We start from the raw sequence: 19,847 nt of genomic DNA, 5'->3' as shown, positions 1-19,847 counted from the left end.
AAAATTCTTACCTGAACGATAGAATCTTACAATTTGAGAATGTTGATTTTATATTGCTCTTGGAGTACAGATTCTCAAGCTGCAAGAATTAGCAAGTTTAGTTACAGCAATTTAAAAAAAATAACAAAAACTGATTTAAAAATAAATGGCTGTGTGACCACAACCTTACCCTATTAATAATAATTGCTGATGCAGACTTATGAAGTGGAGAGTTGGGATTTTGTAAAAATGCTGTGAATGATAAGCTCGTAATAATGAAGCTCATATTAAACTCAGTGAGTTGTCTTCCTAGATTTGGCGATTCAGCTGGAAAAGAAGCACAAGTAGCTCAGTAAACAGGAAGTGCAACTAAATAATTTGCTTGTCTAATGCAACTAAACAGCATAAAATAAGTCAGGAGACCTGTTTTGTTCAGCAACTATTGTCCATAATAACATTCAAATGGTTTATTGAGCTGGAATAAAAAGTGCTCTAATTCAACCACCCAGATCGTCCACCTTTGGTGGTCATGGGGCCCATTTCTGCAAGGCAGGAATTCAGACTGCCACAAGGATGCAGCCATGGGTTCAACTGATCTTCTAACCTCAGGATCCCTCCACCTGGGATTCTGCCCAGAATGGGGGTGGAGTTTTGGAGTTTTGCTGTGGCAGGCCTCAAAAGGCCAATTAAATGATACAATTATAATTTTCTTTGCAATCAGCTTCCACCAAAACAAATTCTACAAGATATGGTGGCAATGACACTATAAACCCCTAACAATAACATTTATTACATAAGAATCCTGAACTTCAATGTAACTATTCTCCCTTCCACAAGCTTCATAACGTATTATTCCCCTGAACATCTTGGAATCTGGGTACACCTTCAACACCCCCTCCCCACCCAGTAAACAATTGGGAAAAATTGATAATGTATTAAATTTGCTATATATGTCATGTACTCCTTCTTTGGGCTTTAACATTTTGTAACACATAGGGGGCGATTCTGAACTGCTCACTGCCTGTTTCTTGCAGGCGAGCGGCAGTAGAAAATCAAGGGGGGTCATCGGCTGGCCCATTGATGCCCAAGGCCCACCTGATGCAATTTTCAGGCAGGCCTGTAAATGGATGGTGTGGAGATGCCGGTGTTGGACTGGGGTGGACAAATGTAAGAAATCACACAACACCAGGTTATAGTCCAACAGCTTTATTTGAAATCACAAGCTTTCGGAGTGCTGCTCCTTCGTCAGGTGAAGTGGAGAGATGCATAAAAACACAGCTTATATAGTCAGAGAATAATGTCAGATGTTTATAGGTAATCTTTCTAACTGCCATTTATCACACCTCGGCAGAGAGATAATCACAGCAATCAAAGGTGTAAATGGTGTCCAAACAGGTCAGTCAGGAAAACATTACATCAAAGAACAATGAGGTGGGGTCACAAGGGGTCAAATGTTGCAGATGCTGGGGTCTGTATGAAAAACAAAAAAACAGACAAAAAACATTTTTTTTGCTGGAAATCACAGCAGGTCCGACCGCATCTGTGTGGAGAGAACAAGCCAATGACGACTCGAGTCTGGATGACCCTACGTCAGGTGGGGTTACATGTAGCGTGACATGAACCTAAGATCTCGGTTGAGGCCGTCCTCATGGGTGCGGAACTTGGCTAACAGTTTCTGCTCGACGATTTTGCGTTGTCGTGTGTCTCGAAGGCCGCCTTGGAGAATGCTTACCCGAAGATCGGAGGCTGAATGTCCTTGACTGCTGAAGTGTTCCCCGACTGGGAGGGAACACTCCTGCCTGGCGATTGTTGCGCGGTGTCCGTTCATCCGTTGTTGCAGTGCCTGCATGGTCTTGCCGATGTACCATGCTCCAGGGCATCCTTTCCTGCAATGTATGAGGTAGACAATGTTGGCCAAGTCACATGAGTATGTACCATGTACCTGGTGGGTGGTGTCCTCACATGTGATGATGGTATCTGTGTTGATGATCTGGCATGTCTTGCAGAGGTTGCTGTGGCAGGGTTGTGTGGTGTCATGGTCGCTGTTCTCCTGAAAGCTGGGTAATTTGCTGCGAGCGATGGTCTGTTTGAGGTTAGGCGGCTGTTTGAAGGCGAGTAGTGGAGGCGTGGGGATGGCCTTAGCGAGGTGTTCGTCGTCATCGATGACATGTTGAAGGCTGCGAAGAACATGGCATAGTTTCTCCGCTCCAGGGAAGTACTGGACGACGAAGGGTACTCTGTTGGTTGTGTCCCGTGTTTGTCTTCTGAGGAGGTCTATGCGATTTTTCGCTGTGGCCCGTCGGAACTGTCGATCGACGAGTCGAGCGTCATATCCCGTTCTTACGAGGGCGTCTTTCAGCGTCTGTAGGTGTCCATCGCGTTCCTCCTCATCTGAGCAGATCCTGTGTATTCGCAGGGCTTGTCCATAGGGGATGGCTTCTTTAACGTGGTTAGGGTGGAAGCTGGAGAAGTGGAGCATCCTGAGGTTGTCCGTGGGCTTGCGGTAGAGTGAAGTGCTGAGGTGCATTGGTAATAATTTTCCAAAACTCCCTGGACTCAGCAAAGGTCCCGGCAGACTGGAAAACTGCTAATGTAACACCCTTATTTAAAAAGGGCAGTAGACAGAAGGCTGGAAACTATAGACCGGTTAGCCTAACATCTGTGGTAGGTAAAATTTTGGAGTCCATTATTAAGGAGATAGTAACAGGACATTTGGATAATCATAATTTAATAGGACAAAGTCAGCATGGTTTTATGAAGGGGAAGTCATGTTTGACAAATTTGCTGGAGTTCTTTGAGGAAGTAACGTATAGGGTGGATAAAGGGGGACCAGTGGACGTAGTGTATTTAGACTTCCAAAAGGCATTTGATAAGGTGCCACACAAAAGATTATTGCTTAAGATAAAAAATCATGGGATTGGGGGTAATATTCTGGCATGGATAGAGGATTGGCTATCTAACAGAAGGCAGAGAGTTGGGATAAATGGTTCATTCTCAGACTGGCAATCAGTAACTAGTGGTGTTCCGCAGGGGTCAGTGCTGGGTCCCCAACTCTTTACAATCTATATTAACGATTTGGAGGAGGGGACCGAGTGTAACATATCAAAGTTTGCAGATGATACTAAGATGGGAGGGAAAGTAGTGAGTGAGGAGGACATAAAAAACCTGCAAGGGGACATAGACAGGCTAAGTAAGTGGGCAGAGATTTGGCAGATGGAATACAATACTGGAAAGTGTGAGGTTATGCACTTTGGCAGGAAAAATCGTAGAGCAAGTTATTATCTTAATGGCAAGAAACTGGAAAGTACTGAAGTACAAAGGGATCTGGGGGTCCTGGTGCACAAAACTCAAAAGGGTAGTATGCAGGTGCAGCAAGTGATTAAGAAGGCCAATGGAATGTTGGCTTTCATTGCTAGGGGGATAGAATATAAAAATAGGGAGGTATTGCTTCAGTTGTACAAGGTATTGGTGAGACCGCACCTGGAATACTGCGTACAGTTTTGGTGTCCATATTTAAGAAAGGACATACTTGCTCTCGAGTCAGTACAAAGAAGGTTCACTCGGTTAATCCCGGGGATGAGGGGATGGACATATGAGGAGAGGTTGAGTAGATTGGGACTCTACTCATTGGAGTTCAGAAGAATGAGAGGCGATCTTATTGAAACATATAAGATTGTGAAGGGGTTGGATCGGGTGGATGCGGGGAAGATGTTCCCGATGATGGGTGAAACTAGAACTAGGGGGCATAGTCTTAGAATAAGGGGCTGCTCTTTCAAAACTGAGATGAGGAGGAACTACTTCACTCAGAGGGTGGTAGGTCCATGGAATATGCTGCCCCAAAAAGCTGTAGAAGCTACATCATTACATAAATTTAAAACAGAAATAGACAGTTTCCTAGAAGTAAAGGGAATTAAGGGTTACGGGGAGCGGGCAGGAATTTGGACATGAGTCTAGGTTCAGATCGGTCATGGCCCTGTGGGTAGCGGAGCGGGCCCAGGGGCCGTGTAGCCTGACCCTGCTCCTATTTCGTGTGTCTAATTCTGTTAGACTCAGGAGATGGTTCTGTGATAGTGGATTGGCAGTTAGGATCAGATCAGCCATGATCTTATTGAATGGCGGAGCAGGCTCGAGGGGCCGATTGGCCTACTCCTGCTCCTATTTCTTATGTTCTTATGTTCTTATGTGTCCGTCTTTGATGGAGATTCGTGTGTCCAAGAATGAAACCGATTCTGAGGAGTAGTCCATGGTGAGTTTGATGGTGGGATGGAACTTGTTGATGTTATCATGTAGTCTTTTCAGTGATTCTTCGCCATGGGTCCATAGGAAGAAGATGTTGTCGATGTATCTGGGTTCATGTCACGCTACATGTAACCCCACCTGACGTAGGGTCATCCTGACTCGAGTCGTCATTGGCTTGTTCTCTCCGCACAGATGCGGCCGGACCTGTTGTGATTTCCAGCAAAAAAAATGTTTTTTGTCTGTTTTTTTTGTTTTTCATACAGACCCCAGCATCTGCAACATTTTACCCCTTGTGACCCCACCTTATTGTTCTTTGATGTAATGTTTTCCTGACTGACCTGTTTGGACACCATTTACACCTTTGATTGCTGTGATTATCTCTCTGCCGAGGTGTGATAAATGGCAATTAGAAAGATTACCTGTAAACATCTGACATTATTCTCTGACTATATAAGCTGTGTTTTTATGCAGCTCTCCACTTCACCTGACGAAGGAGCAGCGCTCCGAAAGCTTGTGATTTCAAATAAAGCTGTTGGACTATAACCTGGTGTTGTGTGATTTCTTACATTTGTAAATGGATGAGCAGCATGCCCACACATTTCATGCGCACGGCTGCTTAAATATGCAAGGAGGGCTCCTGCACCTGTGTCAGGACCTGGTTTCCAATTTTCAGGTGCAAGTAAGCGAAGGTTGCACTGCGCACGCTCTGCCCATTTCTACAACGGTGAGCAGCATAACCAGTGGTCCTTATGGGACCGCTCAGGAAAAGGCTCAGAAATTTTTGTGGGGCCAGGAGGAACAAGTGTGCTCTTCCCGGCTCCACAAAAATACTGCGATCTACTACTGGCCCATGCTCCAACCCCTCTGGGATTGGCTTCCCCCCACCCCCATGGCTTATCCTACTCAGAGTGGGAGCCGGCGATTTCCCACAACCCACAAGCTGCAATGTGGCACCCGTTTGACCGCCGGCAGCGTTAAAATGTTTCAGAACTCCTGAAAATTTCACCCCCCCCCAACAGTCAGGCTGTACACTTCTACCTCTAGATGGAACTTCATTAGCTCCAAAAGATGCAGCACCCCATACTGATACCGGCAGGATTGCGAATGCACTCTGAGGGAAATGCACTTCCCACTTTTTGTGGGAAAAACCATGGACGATCCAGCAGTGTGTATAAAATTTGTCTGTGGCCCAAGGACTACTGGCTCGCCATACGGCCATTTCCCTCTCCCCTGATCATTTCTAGGAGGCTGACTGCACATGCCCTGTCCCACACTACGTCCTGCTCACCCAACACCTCTGTCTTGGCTGAGCTGCACTCGCTCCCCTTCTCACATCACTTCAAAGTTAAACTTATTGTCCTTGTCTTTAAATCTCTCCATTTTCTTGCCCACCTTATCTCTGTAACCTCCTCCACTTCTATATCGCCCCCCAAACACTCTGGTTGTACTAGGAGTGGGAGGAATGGATGATGTTGGGGGCAGGGTAGGCTCATGTGATAAAACACTGAGTAATGTCACCAATGCCTCACAAAAATGAGTGGGAGTGGGCAAGTATAGCTACTTAAAAAGTGTTACTACAAACAAAAACAGATTAAGAATAAAAATATGATACTTACTGGTTAAATTTGTTGACTCGTGGTAATCTATTAAATTAAGAACATTCATAAGAACGAGTTAACTCAGTTAAGTATTTAAATCAGAATAAATCAATTTGTTTTAACTCCTTTATAAAATAATATTTAATTTGATGCATTAATACCGTTCACATAGAGGCTGTCGCTATCCAGTGAATATGGCCCTAAAGCAGAGATCTTTTTCGTGTTCTCTCTGAACTCACGGTAAATGGTAACTTTATCAACCTGCTGAACACCAGCACCTTTTTTGAAAGTACAGATTGCGTACACTGTGGTGCTACCAACATTTGCACGCCTGCCGAATAAAAAGAGTCAATTAATGAAACATACCATGAAAAACATAACATTCTAACAATATTATCAAGCTCAAAATTGATGCGTTTTACAAACATGGAAAGGCAGATGGGCTGGGGGATAAAATACGGGTCAAAGCAGGTGCACCAGGAGAAGTCGGACCGAGGATAGCCGAAATCGGACTTTCTCACCATGAAACCGGCGAGCTGTAGTCATCAAGCGAGCATCCTAATGCAGCTCGCCACTCAGGCCCAGTGCTATATTGGCTGGCTCGGAGGATGGCAGAGGCCCTCAGGTATATCCTGGGAGGGCAAGACGAATGGAAGGGGGCGAGCACAGTCTGGCAGTGGCCTGCAGTATTAGGAACGTAGGAACAGGAGTAGGCCATTCAGCCCCTCGAGCCTGCTCCGTCATTCAATGAGATCGTGGCTGATCTGTATCCTAACTCCATCCACCCGCCTTGGCTACATATCCCTTAATACCCTTGGCTAGCAAAAATCTATTGATCTCAGATTTTAAATGATTAATTGAGCTAGAATCTACTGCTTTTTATGGGAGAGAGTTCCACACTTCTACCACCCTTTGCGTGAAGGAGTGTTTCCTAACTTCTCCCCGGAATGGCCTGGCTCTGGCTTTAATGTTATGTCCCCAAGTCCTAGACTCCCCCACCAGCGGAAAGTGTTTCTATCTACTCCAATCAATTCCTTTCAAAATCCTAAATCAAATCACCTGTTAACCTTCTATACAAGCCTAGGTTATGTAATCTCTTCTCATAATCTACCCCTTGGAGCCCTGGTAACATTTTGGTGAATCTGTGCTGTACCCCTTCCAAGGCTATGATAGTAGCAACATAGATGTCAATGTGTTTCTGTGATATCCTATTCCCTGCTATTAAGAAATGGTTCCCAGCATAAGGTAAGTGCTTGGGGGGTTCCAAAAAGATGCCATGTAGGGACTGCTGGGGCAGGGGAGGCCCAACTAATCCTTCCGGGGCCCGAAGGAGCACTCCTCCTACTCCTAGCACCCAAGGAACCAACCCAAGGAATAACATTTTTACTTATTTTGGCCCCTTCTGCCCACTCTCCTACATGCCGCCAGGTTTCTCTGGCGGTTTGGACACCACACGGGCCTCCGCCTGATTCTTCGTTAAAATAACATCGTGGCACCAATTTTGTCATCGGGGCTCAACATTTAGATTTAAATGAAGCCCCCGCCTGCTTGCACTGTGAGCCTCAGCCGACTTCAAAGTCGGTGAAGATAAAATGCCACTGGGTGGGAATGGTGCGGCCTCGGGCCGGAAAGTGGACTCGGACGATTTAAACCTCACCTCATTCCTGCCGGGCGGGTGATTAAAATCACCCCCATAGACTTTGTTGTGGTGAAGAACAAATGAACTTGACCCAAAAGTGTTAATCAAGGGGTTACAAATAGTACCCAATGGAATTTCATCCCCTACGTGAATAGTTTTAAGACCAAATATTTTCACCTGAGAGATTCTACTTTGCATCCTGAGAATGTTGATTTGATGCTGCTGTTTTTATACAAATGGTCAAGCTGGAGAAACAAAAACAAAATATAGTACAAGAAATAAATTGTAAAATAAATAAAAATCATAAACACTGTTTACTGATAATTCTGGTACCACAATCTTACCCTGTTAGCAATGATCATTGATGCGGATCGGTAGAGTTGAGAATGAGCATTTTTTAGGTTTGATGTGAAGGGCAGGTTGGTAATAATGAAGGTCACATTGAATATTGGTCCCTGGTTTGGATTTTGTGTTACCACCACAATTGGCTCTTCCGCTGTAAAGAAACACAATGGAATTTTAAAATGAATGTGCAATAGAAATGAATGAGCTCTTCAACCACTTTCTCTTTAATCGCTAGTGGATGTCCCATGCCTTTGCTCACAGGGAGGTAGATGATACACTGGTTGATAACTACAGGCACAATGGGCCAGATTTGGCACTCAGCGGTGAACAAACGGCACCAGACGTCGATTACTCTTGCACTTGCCCATAGACTTTCTATGGGATTTTGCACGGCAACTTTCTGTAAATTAGAAAGCCAAAAAGTGCAGTGTCCTCTAAAGAGCATCTGGGACCTGTGTGAACAGGAAAAGCAACTGTGTATCTCCTTAACCAATCAGATTGAAGAATCATTAATAAACAGCACGGAGGTGAACCAGGAAGTATCAGTTAGAATATTTAATTCAATGTCAAATTGGATACAGAAAGGAGAATAAAGAGAGGGGAAGAAAGACTGGATTCCGAGAGGGAGATAAAAGAGACAGGAAGAAAAAGAAAAAAAAAAAAAAATTTTTCAATTATTTTTTTAAATCTCCAACAATAATTAAAATCTGAAGGAATGAGACTCCACACTTGTAAAAGTTAATTTTAGTGCCAGAGAGGTTGTTTAGCAGTAATTAGGATTTAAACAACTGTCAAAAGTGTACTTACACTGGAATGGGCCAGCCCTGACTTTTTCTGCCGAGTTTAGTTCCTATCTCTGAGGAAAGTACAACAACTTCACCCCATTCAATGTATTGAAATGGCGAGTCAGACGGCGAGATACCATTATAGTGCAGCTTTTGGAGCAGCAGGGTATATTGGATAGCAACTTCTGGATTTCTGCATTTAACTGCACATGTGCAGTTGCCGGAAGTTGCTGTCCAATTTCCACGTAAATAACGTACCTTTGTGCCAGGTACGACTGTTAGCCTCGTCACTAATTCTACCACAAAATCCAGCCCATTATATCACATTGTACACACTGCAGCCAAAGTACGCTGATAGTGGAGGGAGTGGATGTTTAAGCCAATAGATGGGTTGCCGATCAAGCAGACTGCTTTGTGCTGGATAGTGTTGAGCTTCTTGAGTAATGTTGTAGCTTGCCCCCATCCAGGCAAGTGGAGAGAATACCATCACACTCCTGACTTATATAGGTGGTAGAAAGGCTGTGGGGAGTCAGTCTGTGAGCCGCTCATCGCAGAATACCCAGCCTCTGACCTGCTCTTATAGCCATGGCATTTATGTGGCTGGTTCAGTTGAGTTTCCTGGTCAATGGTGACTCCCAGGATGTTGATGGTGGGGGCTTGGTAATGGTAATGCCACTGAATGTCAAAGACAGATGGTTAGACTATCTCTTATTGGAGCTGGGCATTGCCTGACACTTGTGTGGTGCTAATGTTACTTGCCACTTATCAGCCCAAGCTTGGATGTTGTCCAGATCTTGCTTATGCAGACACAGACGGCTTCATTATTTGAGGAATTACGAATGGAGCTGAATACCAGCGAACAGCCCCACCTCTGACCTTATGATGGAGGGAAGATCATTGATGAAGATTGATGGACCTAGGATGCTGCCCTGAGGAACTCCTGCAGCAACGTCCTGGAGGTGAACTGATTGTCCGCCATTCATCTTCCTTTGTGCCAGGTACGACTCCAGCCACTGGACAGTTTTCCCCCTTATCCCCATTGACTTCCGTCTAACTAAGGCTCCTTGGTGTCACACTTGGTCAAATGCTGACTTGATGTCAAGTGCAATCTTTCTCACCTCATCTCTGGAATTCAGCTTGTGTGTCCATGTTTGGACCAAGGCTGTAATGAGGTCTGGAGCCGAGTAGCTAAGCCTTATAGATCAGGAAGGTTCCAGTTTGATTCTGGTGTTGAGTTAGATAAACTCAGCTGAGTTGGTAGTAAGGCTCAGTGCTTCTGGATTAGAGAGGGTGAAATTGGCTAGGGTTCCCACTCATGAAATTATTGTGAAGAATTCCCCTGCTCGCTATTTCTATAGGATCTAAAAAGTCATTTTACTATTTTGTTATGAAAAAGAAAAGTGGAATCAAAGCTGCTCTGGTGGCTCAGTCTTGGAATATGCTGTGTGTTAGGTGTCTAAGTTTATAGCACTCTCGCCTCTGAGCTGGAAGGTTGTGGGTTCATATCCTACTCCAGAGATTTGAGCCCATAGGGCAGGATTTTCATTGGGCTGTGAAGGCGGGATAGGAGGCATATGGAGGGTTAAAATCTCGAAATCGGGGGGCACCACCCCATCCCGCCCCCAACCTGCCTCCATGCCAGTTTCAAAGGAGGCGGATACCCGACCTGTGCTGGGGCCCGCCTCCCCGAGGCGGGAAGGGGATTAGTGCCAATTAACTGCCTGTTAACAGGTAATTAACAGGCAGTTTTTAGCCTAATCCCTATTTTTATTGATGAAGTGCGGGATTCCCGACGGCTCCAAACCACGCCAAGTTAGCGAGGTGGGCCGTCGGGCTGAAGGGCTTGGAGGGTTTGAGATGTCCGGTGTTCAGGTGAGTGATGGGTGCATGAGTGCAGAGGTAAGTGTGTTTGGTGTGTGTAAAGTGTTTAAAGAAGTTTTACTTACATTTACTTACCTTTACAGCCTTCCTTCCTTCAGGTCTCGGGAGTCCCTCATCTCACCGGCACAGGAAGCAGAATGGCCACGAGCTGTCAAAAGTTGCAGCATTCAGCTTTCTGTTCTGGAGAGATCTCTAAATCAGCCTGAGAGGAAGGAATTTACTTGGAGTGCAGATTGTCAGTGATTGACAGCTTCAAACAGCTGTTAAACGCTGATATTTCATCTGTCAAAAGCTTTTGACAGATGAAATGTCAATATGTGATGTCACCTGTTGCTGGGTGGCCATTAATTGGCCTGCTGAGCCCGCTAGGCAGGCTCAACAAGGTCAATCAAGTGAAAATCGCGTGGGTTGGCCACAACTCGATGGAGGTGGGACTACAACCCCAAAAGTTGTAGTCCCGCCTCCTACACGCCTCCTCAATGAAAATCCAGCCCATAATCTAGGCTGATACTCCAGTACAGTACTGAGGGAGTGCTGCACTGTCGGAGGTGCCGTCTTGCTGATGAGACGTTAAACCATCTGCCCTTTTAGGTGGACAGAAATGATCCCATGCACTATTTTGAAGAAGTGTGTTGGACATCCTGGAGAGTAGTATGTTGGACATCTTGAGGAGTTAAGGGTTAATAATCAAACTTCTTGGAGCAACGACCTTTTCAAGATATATAGGACAGCTTTGAAGTGTCATGAGAGGAGAGCATGGCTTGTCTTCTGCTTTTAGTGTCTGAGTGTTATATACGAGAAGTACTTGTACAATGAAATAAATGATGTCAGCCATGAGTGATTAAGATATAACTTTAGTGGCTAGGGTAATGGCCCAGAAATTCGGGTCTCCACGGGTGAGTACGCACGGGGTACTCACCCGTAGGCCCAATGGAAGTGTCGGTTTCATGCATGCACTGCGCATGCGCGGGAAACCGGCACTTCTGTTCCCCTGAAAGAAGGGGTTGAGAGGTGGAACGGGTGCACCGGAGAGGCGGCGCGTGCGCATCGAACTTACGTTTTTTTTGCAGGTTTCTCTGAGAGGGTAAGTCTCCAGCAGTTACACTTTAAAAAAGCAGGCGCAAGGCCTGCTTTTAACAAGGTAAGTGATGAATTAATTAAAATTAAAACATTTTTTCCACAGGTTTATTATTTTTAAATACTTTAAAGAAAGGTAAGTTTATTTTTAGCCCTGTTAGAAAATGTAATTAATTTTTTCAAAAATTTAAATTATTGTTTAAAATAGTTATTTCATGTAATTTATAGTTATTTTAAAAATGTGATTTAAAAAAAAATGTATTTGAGGTTTTACTGATGTTTTGGGGCTTATAGTATTTATAGGTTTGACAGCTCTTCCTGTCAAACTTATGAATGAAGCATTCCCTGCTACCATTGGCTCTCCATGGCCCACGTGATCCCAGGGGACGCATCGAACTAACTGCGCCCCTGGGATACGCAAACACTGCGCGCCGGCAGCTGGAGGAGGCCCAGGATCGGAATCCCTCGCGGGCCCACAGCTCAACGGCTGGCGCGGTAGGTAAGTGCAGGTCGGGGGCTTGCACCAGCGGGAAGCCCCTGACCCGAATTTCTGGGCCATTAAACTTAGGTAGCGGTATCCATGGTATAAAAAGATAGTGGTTAATAAAGCGTATTCCTCAAAGGATTCAAGAACAGTTAAGTCAGGAAGTCTTGTTTGAGGGAAGTAGGTTTGAAACAAACAACTACAAGTGTTTACGTGAATAGACTGTTTTCCAGGGTTTCAAGAACAGGTACATCATGTGGTCTTATCTGTGACATGTACCTTTGATGTCGGCAAAATTTGGTGTATGGTTTACAGCAGTTCTTCAGAGGGCTCAAAACATAGAACTAGAAACCGAAAGCCACTCTCTGTGTCTAGTTGGGCCTTTACTTATACTTGATATCAATAAAGTCTATTCCGTATAGTTCATCATCACGTGCCTTGTGCCTACTCGAAGTGTGTCTTGTGAACCAGAGGAGGAAGGAGGATGACTGACAGTTGAATGTTAACAAAGAGCAGGGGAGTTCTCTCGGTGTCCGGGTCAACATTTATCCCTCAACCAACCAATTGTGTCAGCCGTGGCTCAGTGGGTAGCACTCTCGCCTCTTGTCAGAGGATTGTGGGTTTAAGTCCCACACCAGACACTTGAGCCCCAAAATCTAGGCTGACACTCCAGTGCAATACTGAGGGAGTGCTGCACTGTTCGAGGTGCCTTCTTTTGGATGAGATGTTAAACTGAGTCTGCTCTTTCAGGTGGACATAAAAGATCCCATGGCGCTATTTTGAAGAAGAGCAGGGGTGTTATCCCCGGTGTGCTGGCCAATATTTATCTCTCAATCAGCATCACAAAAATAAATTATCTGGTCATCATCACATTGCTGTTTGTGGGGGTTTGCTGTGTGCAAATTAGCTGCCACATTTCCTACATTACAACAGTGACTACACTTCAAAAAGTATTTCATTGGCTGTACAGTGCTTTGGGACGTCTGGTGGTCATGAAAGACACTAATAAATGCAAGTCTTTTTTTTAATAGATTATATGGTCCTTTATCTTGGTCCTTTGTGGAATCTTTTTGAGCGCAGATTGGCTGCTGTATTTCCTACTTTACAGCATTGACCACACTTCAAGAGTGCCTTATTGGCTCTAAAGTACTTGGGGATGCCCTGAGGTTGTGAAAGGGGCTATATAAATGCACGTTCTTTCTTTTTACCATTGGCTAAGTTGGGCTGCTGTTTTCAATATGATTATGATCTCCCATGTTAAAATATAATACTACCAAAAAAATCATACTTACTGGTTAAAGCAGTTGATTCATGATAATCTGTGGAACAGAAATAGGATGACTTAATTCAGTGAATTATTTCCCTTACAACAGTGAAATTAATACATTTTATTTGGTTTAACAGTTCTTAACAGGATGAACTAACACATAACTTTTAACTACAGAGACTAGGCTGTAAAATGGAGGAATATTTAACTTGAATACATAAATACCATTCACATAGAGGCTGTCTCTGTCCAGTGAATAAGATCCTAAGATGGAGATGTTCTTCGTGTTCTCCCTGAATTCACGGTAGACAGTAACTTTATCAACCTGCTGAGCACCAGTACTATTTTTGAAAGCACAGTTGGCGTGCACTTTAGTGCTACCAACACTTGCAATGCTGCCAAGTTAAAAAAACAGCCAATTAATGAAACAAGACATCAAACCCAATATTATAAAGCTCAAAAATAGATTTTTTTTCCACAAAATAACTAAGACTTGCAGGATCATAATTAAATGCAATGCAACTGTTCATATACGATCAGATTTGAAGGACTTTTGAGTTATGAATGCACACTTATTTATTACAACTCCTTTCATTTATACCATAACTTAGTGAAGCAATTAGTATATGTTCACTGTGCAGCACATCCAAGTAGATGGGGAAAAGGGAAAGGTGGAGAGGTTTAGTGAGGGTACCGGTATCTCCCGCAGCTCACTTCTATCAGTGAGATATAATTTAGGGTATTATAATGAGTTATTCTCTTACACAACAGCTTACTCACTGCACTTCCCATAGGCAAACCTCTCATCCTCTATGAACCAGAAGCTGCAGCCTGTGGCTTTTTGCCTTGATAGGTGTCTCATATCATTTAAGACTACCACAATCCTACATCACCTCATTTTCCTGGTGCTGGCATTGTTCAGGGCAGCCCAATTTTGGGTAGGGGGCTTCAAACAGATGTTAGGCTCCCTATTTGCATATGCAAGAGACCTGGGGGGAAAAGCTGGGTTGCATTGTGCCTTCCGTTAGCGCCCCTGGGGAACGCTAACGGGGCGCAAATCCCCTAGTGCCCGGGTGCGGCGCCGCTAATGCCTCCTGCGAAATTTAGCCGGTAGCGCCCCGCAGTGCTGCACCGCCGGCGATGACGTCATTGCCGTGTGCAGCGCCCCGGCCGCAAACTTTGGTAGTGCCCCCTGACCTATCGCCGGATGATATGTCCGACAAGGTCAGGGTGGCATTTTGCAGGCGCGGCGGCACAAGTTAAAGGGCAGGTGTCGGGTGGCCATTTTTTTTAGGCCGACTACCAGCACCTGCCCCCTTCTCCTTTTTTATTCGGGGTGCCGCCGCGATCGTTCAGCCCGGCACTCCTCTTGAGTGCCAGGCTGCTTACCTGGCAGCCCCCGCTCCCGGGTGGTCGAGCAGGGCCTTAGCGTGCACAGTGCTAGGCCCCTCCTCTTTAATCAGGGGAGGGAGGCCTGCAATACAGCGGCGCAACGTGCGTGGCGCTGTTGCCTGTAGTAGTGTGATATTCAGTTATAGTGCCCCAGGAAGGAGGTGGAACACTTCCAGTAGCGCCCGCCTCCTGCTTGGGGTGCTACCACTGAATTTACGGCGCAGGGGTGCTAACTTTTTCGGGTAGCAATTCCTATATTCCAATGAGCCACAAAGACCACGAAAGTCTCATTTTGGATCCCTGTTCAAATCTAAATGAGTCCATCTCGCCAAGGAAATTGCCTCATTATTCCCAGCCTAAGATGAGAAATATCAAGCAAGTTTCCTGTTCCTGGCCATTATCCAGTAATGGATTTAGAAAGGGAAGATCCTGCCTGAAAAACCTCACTGAGTTCTTTGAGAACTTTACATATCCAGTAGATAGTGGTATGCCTATGACCTCAATCTTACTTGATCAAAGCTCTACACAAAGACTTCTAATTATAATAAAAGCCACAGGAATGTAGTGCAGAATAAAAGATTGGATAAGAAACTGGTTAAAAATAAGGAACTGTGCAGCCCATGATCAGCTTTTGCAATGTTAAAGCTAAACTGTGAATGGGCCTCGCAGCCCCTTAAAGGGGCCGCACACCCCCCCAAAAAAATTATGGGGAACATTGGTTGGGAGTAAATTTATCTTTTGACAATAGTGTGAAATGGGTGATATTGGATTGGCCATCCATTGTGCTCCTCACCCAATTTTATTTTCCACCGGGTCGAGGGGGCTTTCAGGTGTCCCTGGCGGCTGTCTAAAACCAACCTTAGGCCCCAAGCATCTGTTAATGAGTGGCCTAATGCCTGTTTTAGGACGCCTTCCTCGAATTGGGCTCCCCTGAGTGCTCCAGGTGCTGGGCCTACTCTACTTTGGTTTTCCTGGCATGTAATAAGTGGCCCCCAACAATGTGGAGTCAGGAGCGCCCCTCCAGGGGGCTTAGCTGAGGTTCCCTGCCAGCGAGGCAGGTGGCCCAAATTGGATGGATGAAAACGGGCCAAGTGGCTGTCATGTCTCCAGATTATTACAATGAGGCCCAAGGCCCAATTGCAGGTGAGCCGAAGCAGATTTCCTTCCGTAAAGTACATTAGTGAACCAGTTGGGTTTTTACAACAATCCAACAGCTTCGTCGTCACTTTTACTGATGCTAGCTTTTGCTTTCCAGATTTTTTAGCTGAATTCCTAAACTTCCATGGTGTGATTTGAACTCAGCCTCTGGATTACTAGTCCAGTAACTGCACTACTGTGCCCCTCTAGTTTTATGCTAGGTTTAGTTTAACTCAGATGCTATATGAAGTCGCTTTTAAAAGATGTTCAGGCAGTATGCAGAAAGTCTGTTGGACAGTATAAGCACTATTAACTGAAGCAGATTCTTTTTAATGTTCTGAGAATGTTGATTCTTCCGTATGTGCTCTGAAAACAATACAAATTTGCCGGCCAGGGAGTGGACCTTTATAAATGAGTGTTTAGCACACACAAGGGGTTTTCTCTTTTGGTTAAGTTCAGTGCAAGACTTAGTAATGTGAAGCCAGCAGCATAACTCTGGTCTTGATTGTAATCTACTGTAATCCACTGGTCTTAGATTGGTACATGCAATATAACAGCAGTGTTAGGTTCTCATCATCATTGTTTCACATAACCGGAATATTTTCACCTGGGCCTAGAAATTCAGTAGGCTTTGCGCCCAGTTTTCGCCCAAAGAGGGTTTTTGCGCCACTTGCTGAGCTTTCGCCGATATTCAGCGCTGCGGTAATGGCGGCGTTAGCCAGTAGCGCTGCGCCGCCACCGATGACGTCATCGGTGTGCGCAGTGCCCCGCTACCGCCCCGCTACCGCCCCGCTACCGGCCCGACCGCCATATTTAGTTGCGGCCGCCTCTTCCGCAGCGGCCGCAAACAGCGATCAGAAAACGGGGCCGTACTGTAGCCTTAGTGGGGCGCTTTAAGGTGGAGGTGCGGCCGGCCGCTTTTTCGGCGGCCGCCTGCCCGCACCTCCTTCCCCGGCCTCCTCCACCCCCCCCCCGCGGCATTGCCGGCTGCTTTCCGCGAACCCGGCACTTCTCCGTGGTGCCGGGCTCATTTGCCGGCACTATCCAGCGGCGATCTCCCCGTGGCAGGCACCTCCCCCTTAAGAGAAGGAGGAGGCCTGCAGTACCGCAGCCTGCCGCTCCGCAGCGGGTGGCGCAGCGGCGCCTAGAGCGCTGAAATTCAGTTTCAGCGCCCCAAGCGGGGGCGGGCACACCCTGGAATAGTGCCCGGTTCCGACTTGGGGCGCAAAAACCGAATATCTGACGGGCGCAACTGGCTCCGCGCTCAGCGCTAACTTTTGGGCGCACGCCAGCTGGCGGGCCCAAAGTGAATTTCTAGGCCCTGGTTTCTTCTGATTGTTTTTGTTTATTGCAATGTTAAGGACAGGAATTCTGACCTGAGAGATTTTATCTTGCATCCTGTGAATGTTGATCTGATGCTGCTGTTTTTATACAAATGGTCAAGCTGGAGGAACAAAGCATAATAATGTATAAGAATAGCTTGACACATAAAACGTGTCAATAAAAATTGCAATTTGACAATGTGTATTCTTCCAAAAGCTTACATGGTGAACGATGATCGCTGATGCCGACTTGTAGAGCAGAGAATTGTTTTTTTTTAGCAGTGATGTGAATGGTAGGTTAGTAACAATGAAGGTCACATTGAATGTTGTTGATTCTTCTGCTATAAAGAGACAAAAGTAAAGTATTAAACTAAAAACACGATAAAAATGGATTTGCTCTTCAAATACAACAGGGCTGAAAGTCTCCAGTCCGTGCTGCGTACTCTTTGCCGTAACTCTGGCAGGACTGCAGCAAAGGGCCACAGATTATGTCGGGACCCAGAAATTCGGTGTTCCAGCCTTGCCCCAGAGTGTCTCTCTCACCTTGCGGGGTGAATTTTCTGCCTGCCCCAAAAAGGCCACTGATGCAGAGGCCTGACGTACCAGGCTGCGGAATGGAGGATCTAGGCCTCATCAGGGGTCCAGGCCTGGACCATAACCTGGACTCCTGAAGAAAAAAGTGTTTCTAAAAAGGAGGCTGATGAGGGCACTTAAAATTTTTTCCGGGGTGGGGAGGGACCTGACCACCCCAGACTGGCAAAGGATGGACGAATTCTATGCCTCTGGGGGAAGCGTCTTTTGTGGCGCAGACTCCGCCACTGGCATTTAGAGTAAGGGGCCTCCCACTGATCCTGCCAACTTTGGCAGGGGCAGAACTGGATGTCTTGGGTGGCTGCACCTGGCAGCTATGTCAAGATGTGCTTTTCCCTTCCTGGATTTTCAGACCCTTTATATTTACCTGTATGAAAAGAGTGTTAGCTCGGTTCAGTGATAGTACTCTTGCCTCTGAGTTAGAAAGTTGTGGATGCAAGCCCCACTCCTGGACTTGATCTAGGTCTAACACTGCAATTCAATACAGAAGGGGCACTGTATTGTCAGAGATGTTGTCTTTTGGAATGGATATTAAACTGAGGTCCTGTATGCCTTTTCAGATAGATGTGAAAATTCCTATGGTACTATTTTAAAAAAGAGTAGAGAAATTGTCCTGGCCAACATTTATCCCTCAACCAACACCACCAAAACAGATTAAATGGCCATTTATCTCATTAACTATTTGTGGGACCTTGCTGTGAACAAGCTGCCTGTCACATTTATCTATATAACAGTGACTACACTTCAAAAGTATTTCATTGGTTGCAAAGCACTTTGGGACACCCCGAGGAGATGAAAGCTGCTACATAAATGGAAGTTCTTTCTTTAAGTAAAATTGGACCTAACATGCATAAACAAAACATTACATTAATTTATTGAGTTTAAATGACAACTAAAGTCTCCATTAAGCACTTAATCGGACTCTTGACTCCCTGTTTAAACTCAGGAGTCCATCATCACCAAATTTTAAACCCCGACCCAATACTGAAATGTTTGCTATGGTTTGTACTGTGTTATCGTCATGGAGGGAATTACATTTTCTGTAGTGCAGGTATCGCTTTGGCAATGCCAAGAAAAACATGGTTTTAAAATTCAAAATCATAGTTCCCTTGAGGTCATGTTCAATGACACCCACTGATGGGTAATCTTGAATGTGAATGCAAGGTCATTTATTGACTTGTTTGGATGCAATCTCATGGCTTAAAAACAACGCTGGTAGTGAGCACTATTATTTGTTAGTATGAATTATAGGGCTAGAAATTCAGCTCCTTTGAGCCTGCCGTTAGCGCCTCCTGGGGGCGCTCATGAGGTACAAAGGGTTTATCGGCCGGCGGGGGGTGGGGGGGGAAAGCGCCTCCTGAGAAAGTCGGCGGGGCATTGCTGAGGCGCTACCCGATAGTGGCGTGCCCCTGCTGGTAGTGCCCAGGGCCGCTGCACCACGGCCCATTACTGCCCCGCGGCAGAAATTCGGCTGCGCCCCACGAGGCTGCCGCGGGCAATGTCAGCGCCAGCCTCGTGGGTTGCGAACCGGGCCGACCTCCGCTCGCGGGGCAGTATTTAAAGGGGAGGTGCAGCCGGAACTCGCGCCGATATTTTCTTTTTTTGGCCGACATCCAGGTCGCCCGTGGCATGGTCCTGGCCACCATCGCGCAGCCCGGCACCACGTCTCGGCCCCGGGCTGCTGCCATGGCACCACGATGCCCTGGTGGCCTAATGTGGGCCATTGGAGGTCCTGCAGAGTGTGCAGCGGCCATCCCCTTTAACTGAAGGGGAGGGGCGTTGAAATGCGGCTGCCGATCACGCCCCAACATCGCCTCGGTTACTGCCCCACCAGGAAGTGGAGCGCCCGAGATTGCACTCCACTTCCTGTGCGGGGCGGTAAGCCGAATTTAGTGGCCGGGTCGGTACTTCCGCGCCGGGCACTAAATGTCCGGCTTTAACTCGGGTACTGCCCCCAAACGGGCGTAATCGAATTTCACATCCATAATCTTTAATGGCCCCCGTTACATTGTTATTATATTTTGTACTGGGACCTGTTCATTGTGATGCAGAGCTCACAATGCTAATGTATAATGCTAGCACCACTCTGGCTAGGCAAAACAAAGCTCCAC

The 19,847-nt window shown here is 46.0% G+C and overlaps 1 protein-coding gene across 1 annotated transcript in view; it reads right to left on the bottom strand.

The window, feature by feature from the left end:
• LOC147108192 (mucin-16) overlaps positions 1-19,847 on the bottom strand; it is a 114,444-nt gene that overhangs the window by 67,294 nt on the left and 27,303 nt on the right. The window contains exons 6-15 of the mRNA XM_086004730.1: positions 17,368-17,486; positions 17,200-17,267; positions 13,520-13,689; positions 13,320-13,346; positions 7,800-7,951; positions 7,633-7,700; positions 5,978-6,147; positions 5,835-5,861; positions 170-306; positions 12-79 (exon numbers count right to left, since the gene is read on the bottom strand). Of these exons, the coding sequence (XP_085860856.1) occupies positions 12-79; positions 170-306; positions 5,835-5,861; positions 5,978-6,147; positions 7,633-7,700; positions 7,800-7,951; positions 13,320-13,346; positions 13,520-13,689; positions 17,200-17,267; positions 17,368-17,486 (1,006 nt within the window). The remainder of the gene's footprint in view (positions 1-11; positions 80-169; positions 307-5,834; positions 5,862-5,977; positions 6,148-7,632; positions 7,701-7,799; positions 7,952-13,319; positions 13,347-13,519; positions 13,690-17,199; positions 17,268-17,367; positions 17,487-19,847) is intronic.

This window comes from Somniosus microcephalus, chromosome 13, assembly GCF_052327205.1.
Source record: "Somniosus microcephalus isolate GS21.2 chromosome 13, FLI_Smic_1.0, whole genome shotgun sequence".
Classification (NCBI taxonomy): domain Eukaryota; kingdom Metazoa; phylum Chordata; class Chondrichthyes; order Squaliformes; family Somniosidae; genus Somniosus; species Somniosus microcephalus.
Note: the sequence above shows the minus strand (reverse complement) of the source record. Positions and strands in the feature narration are given on the sequence as shown.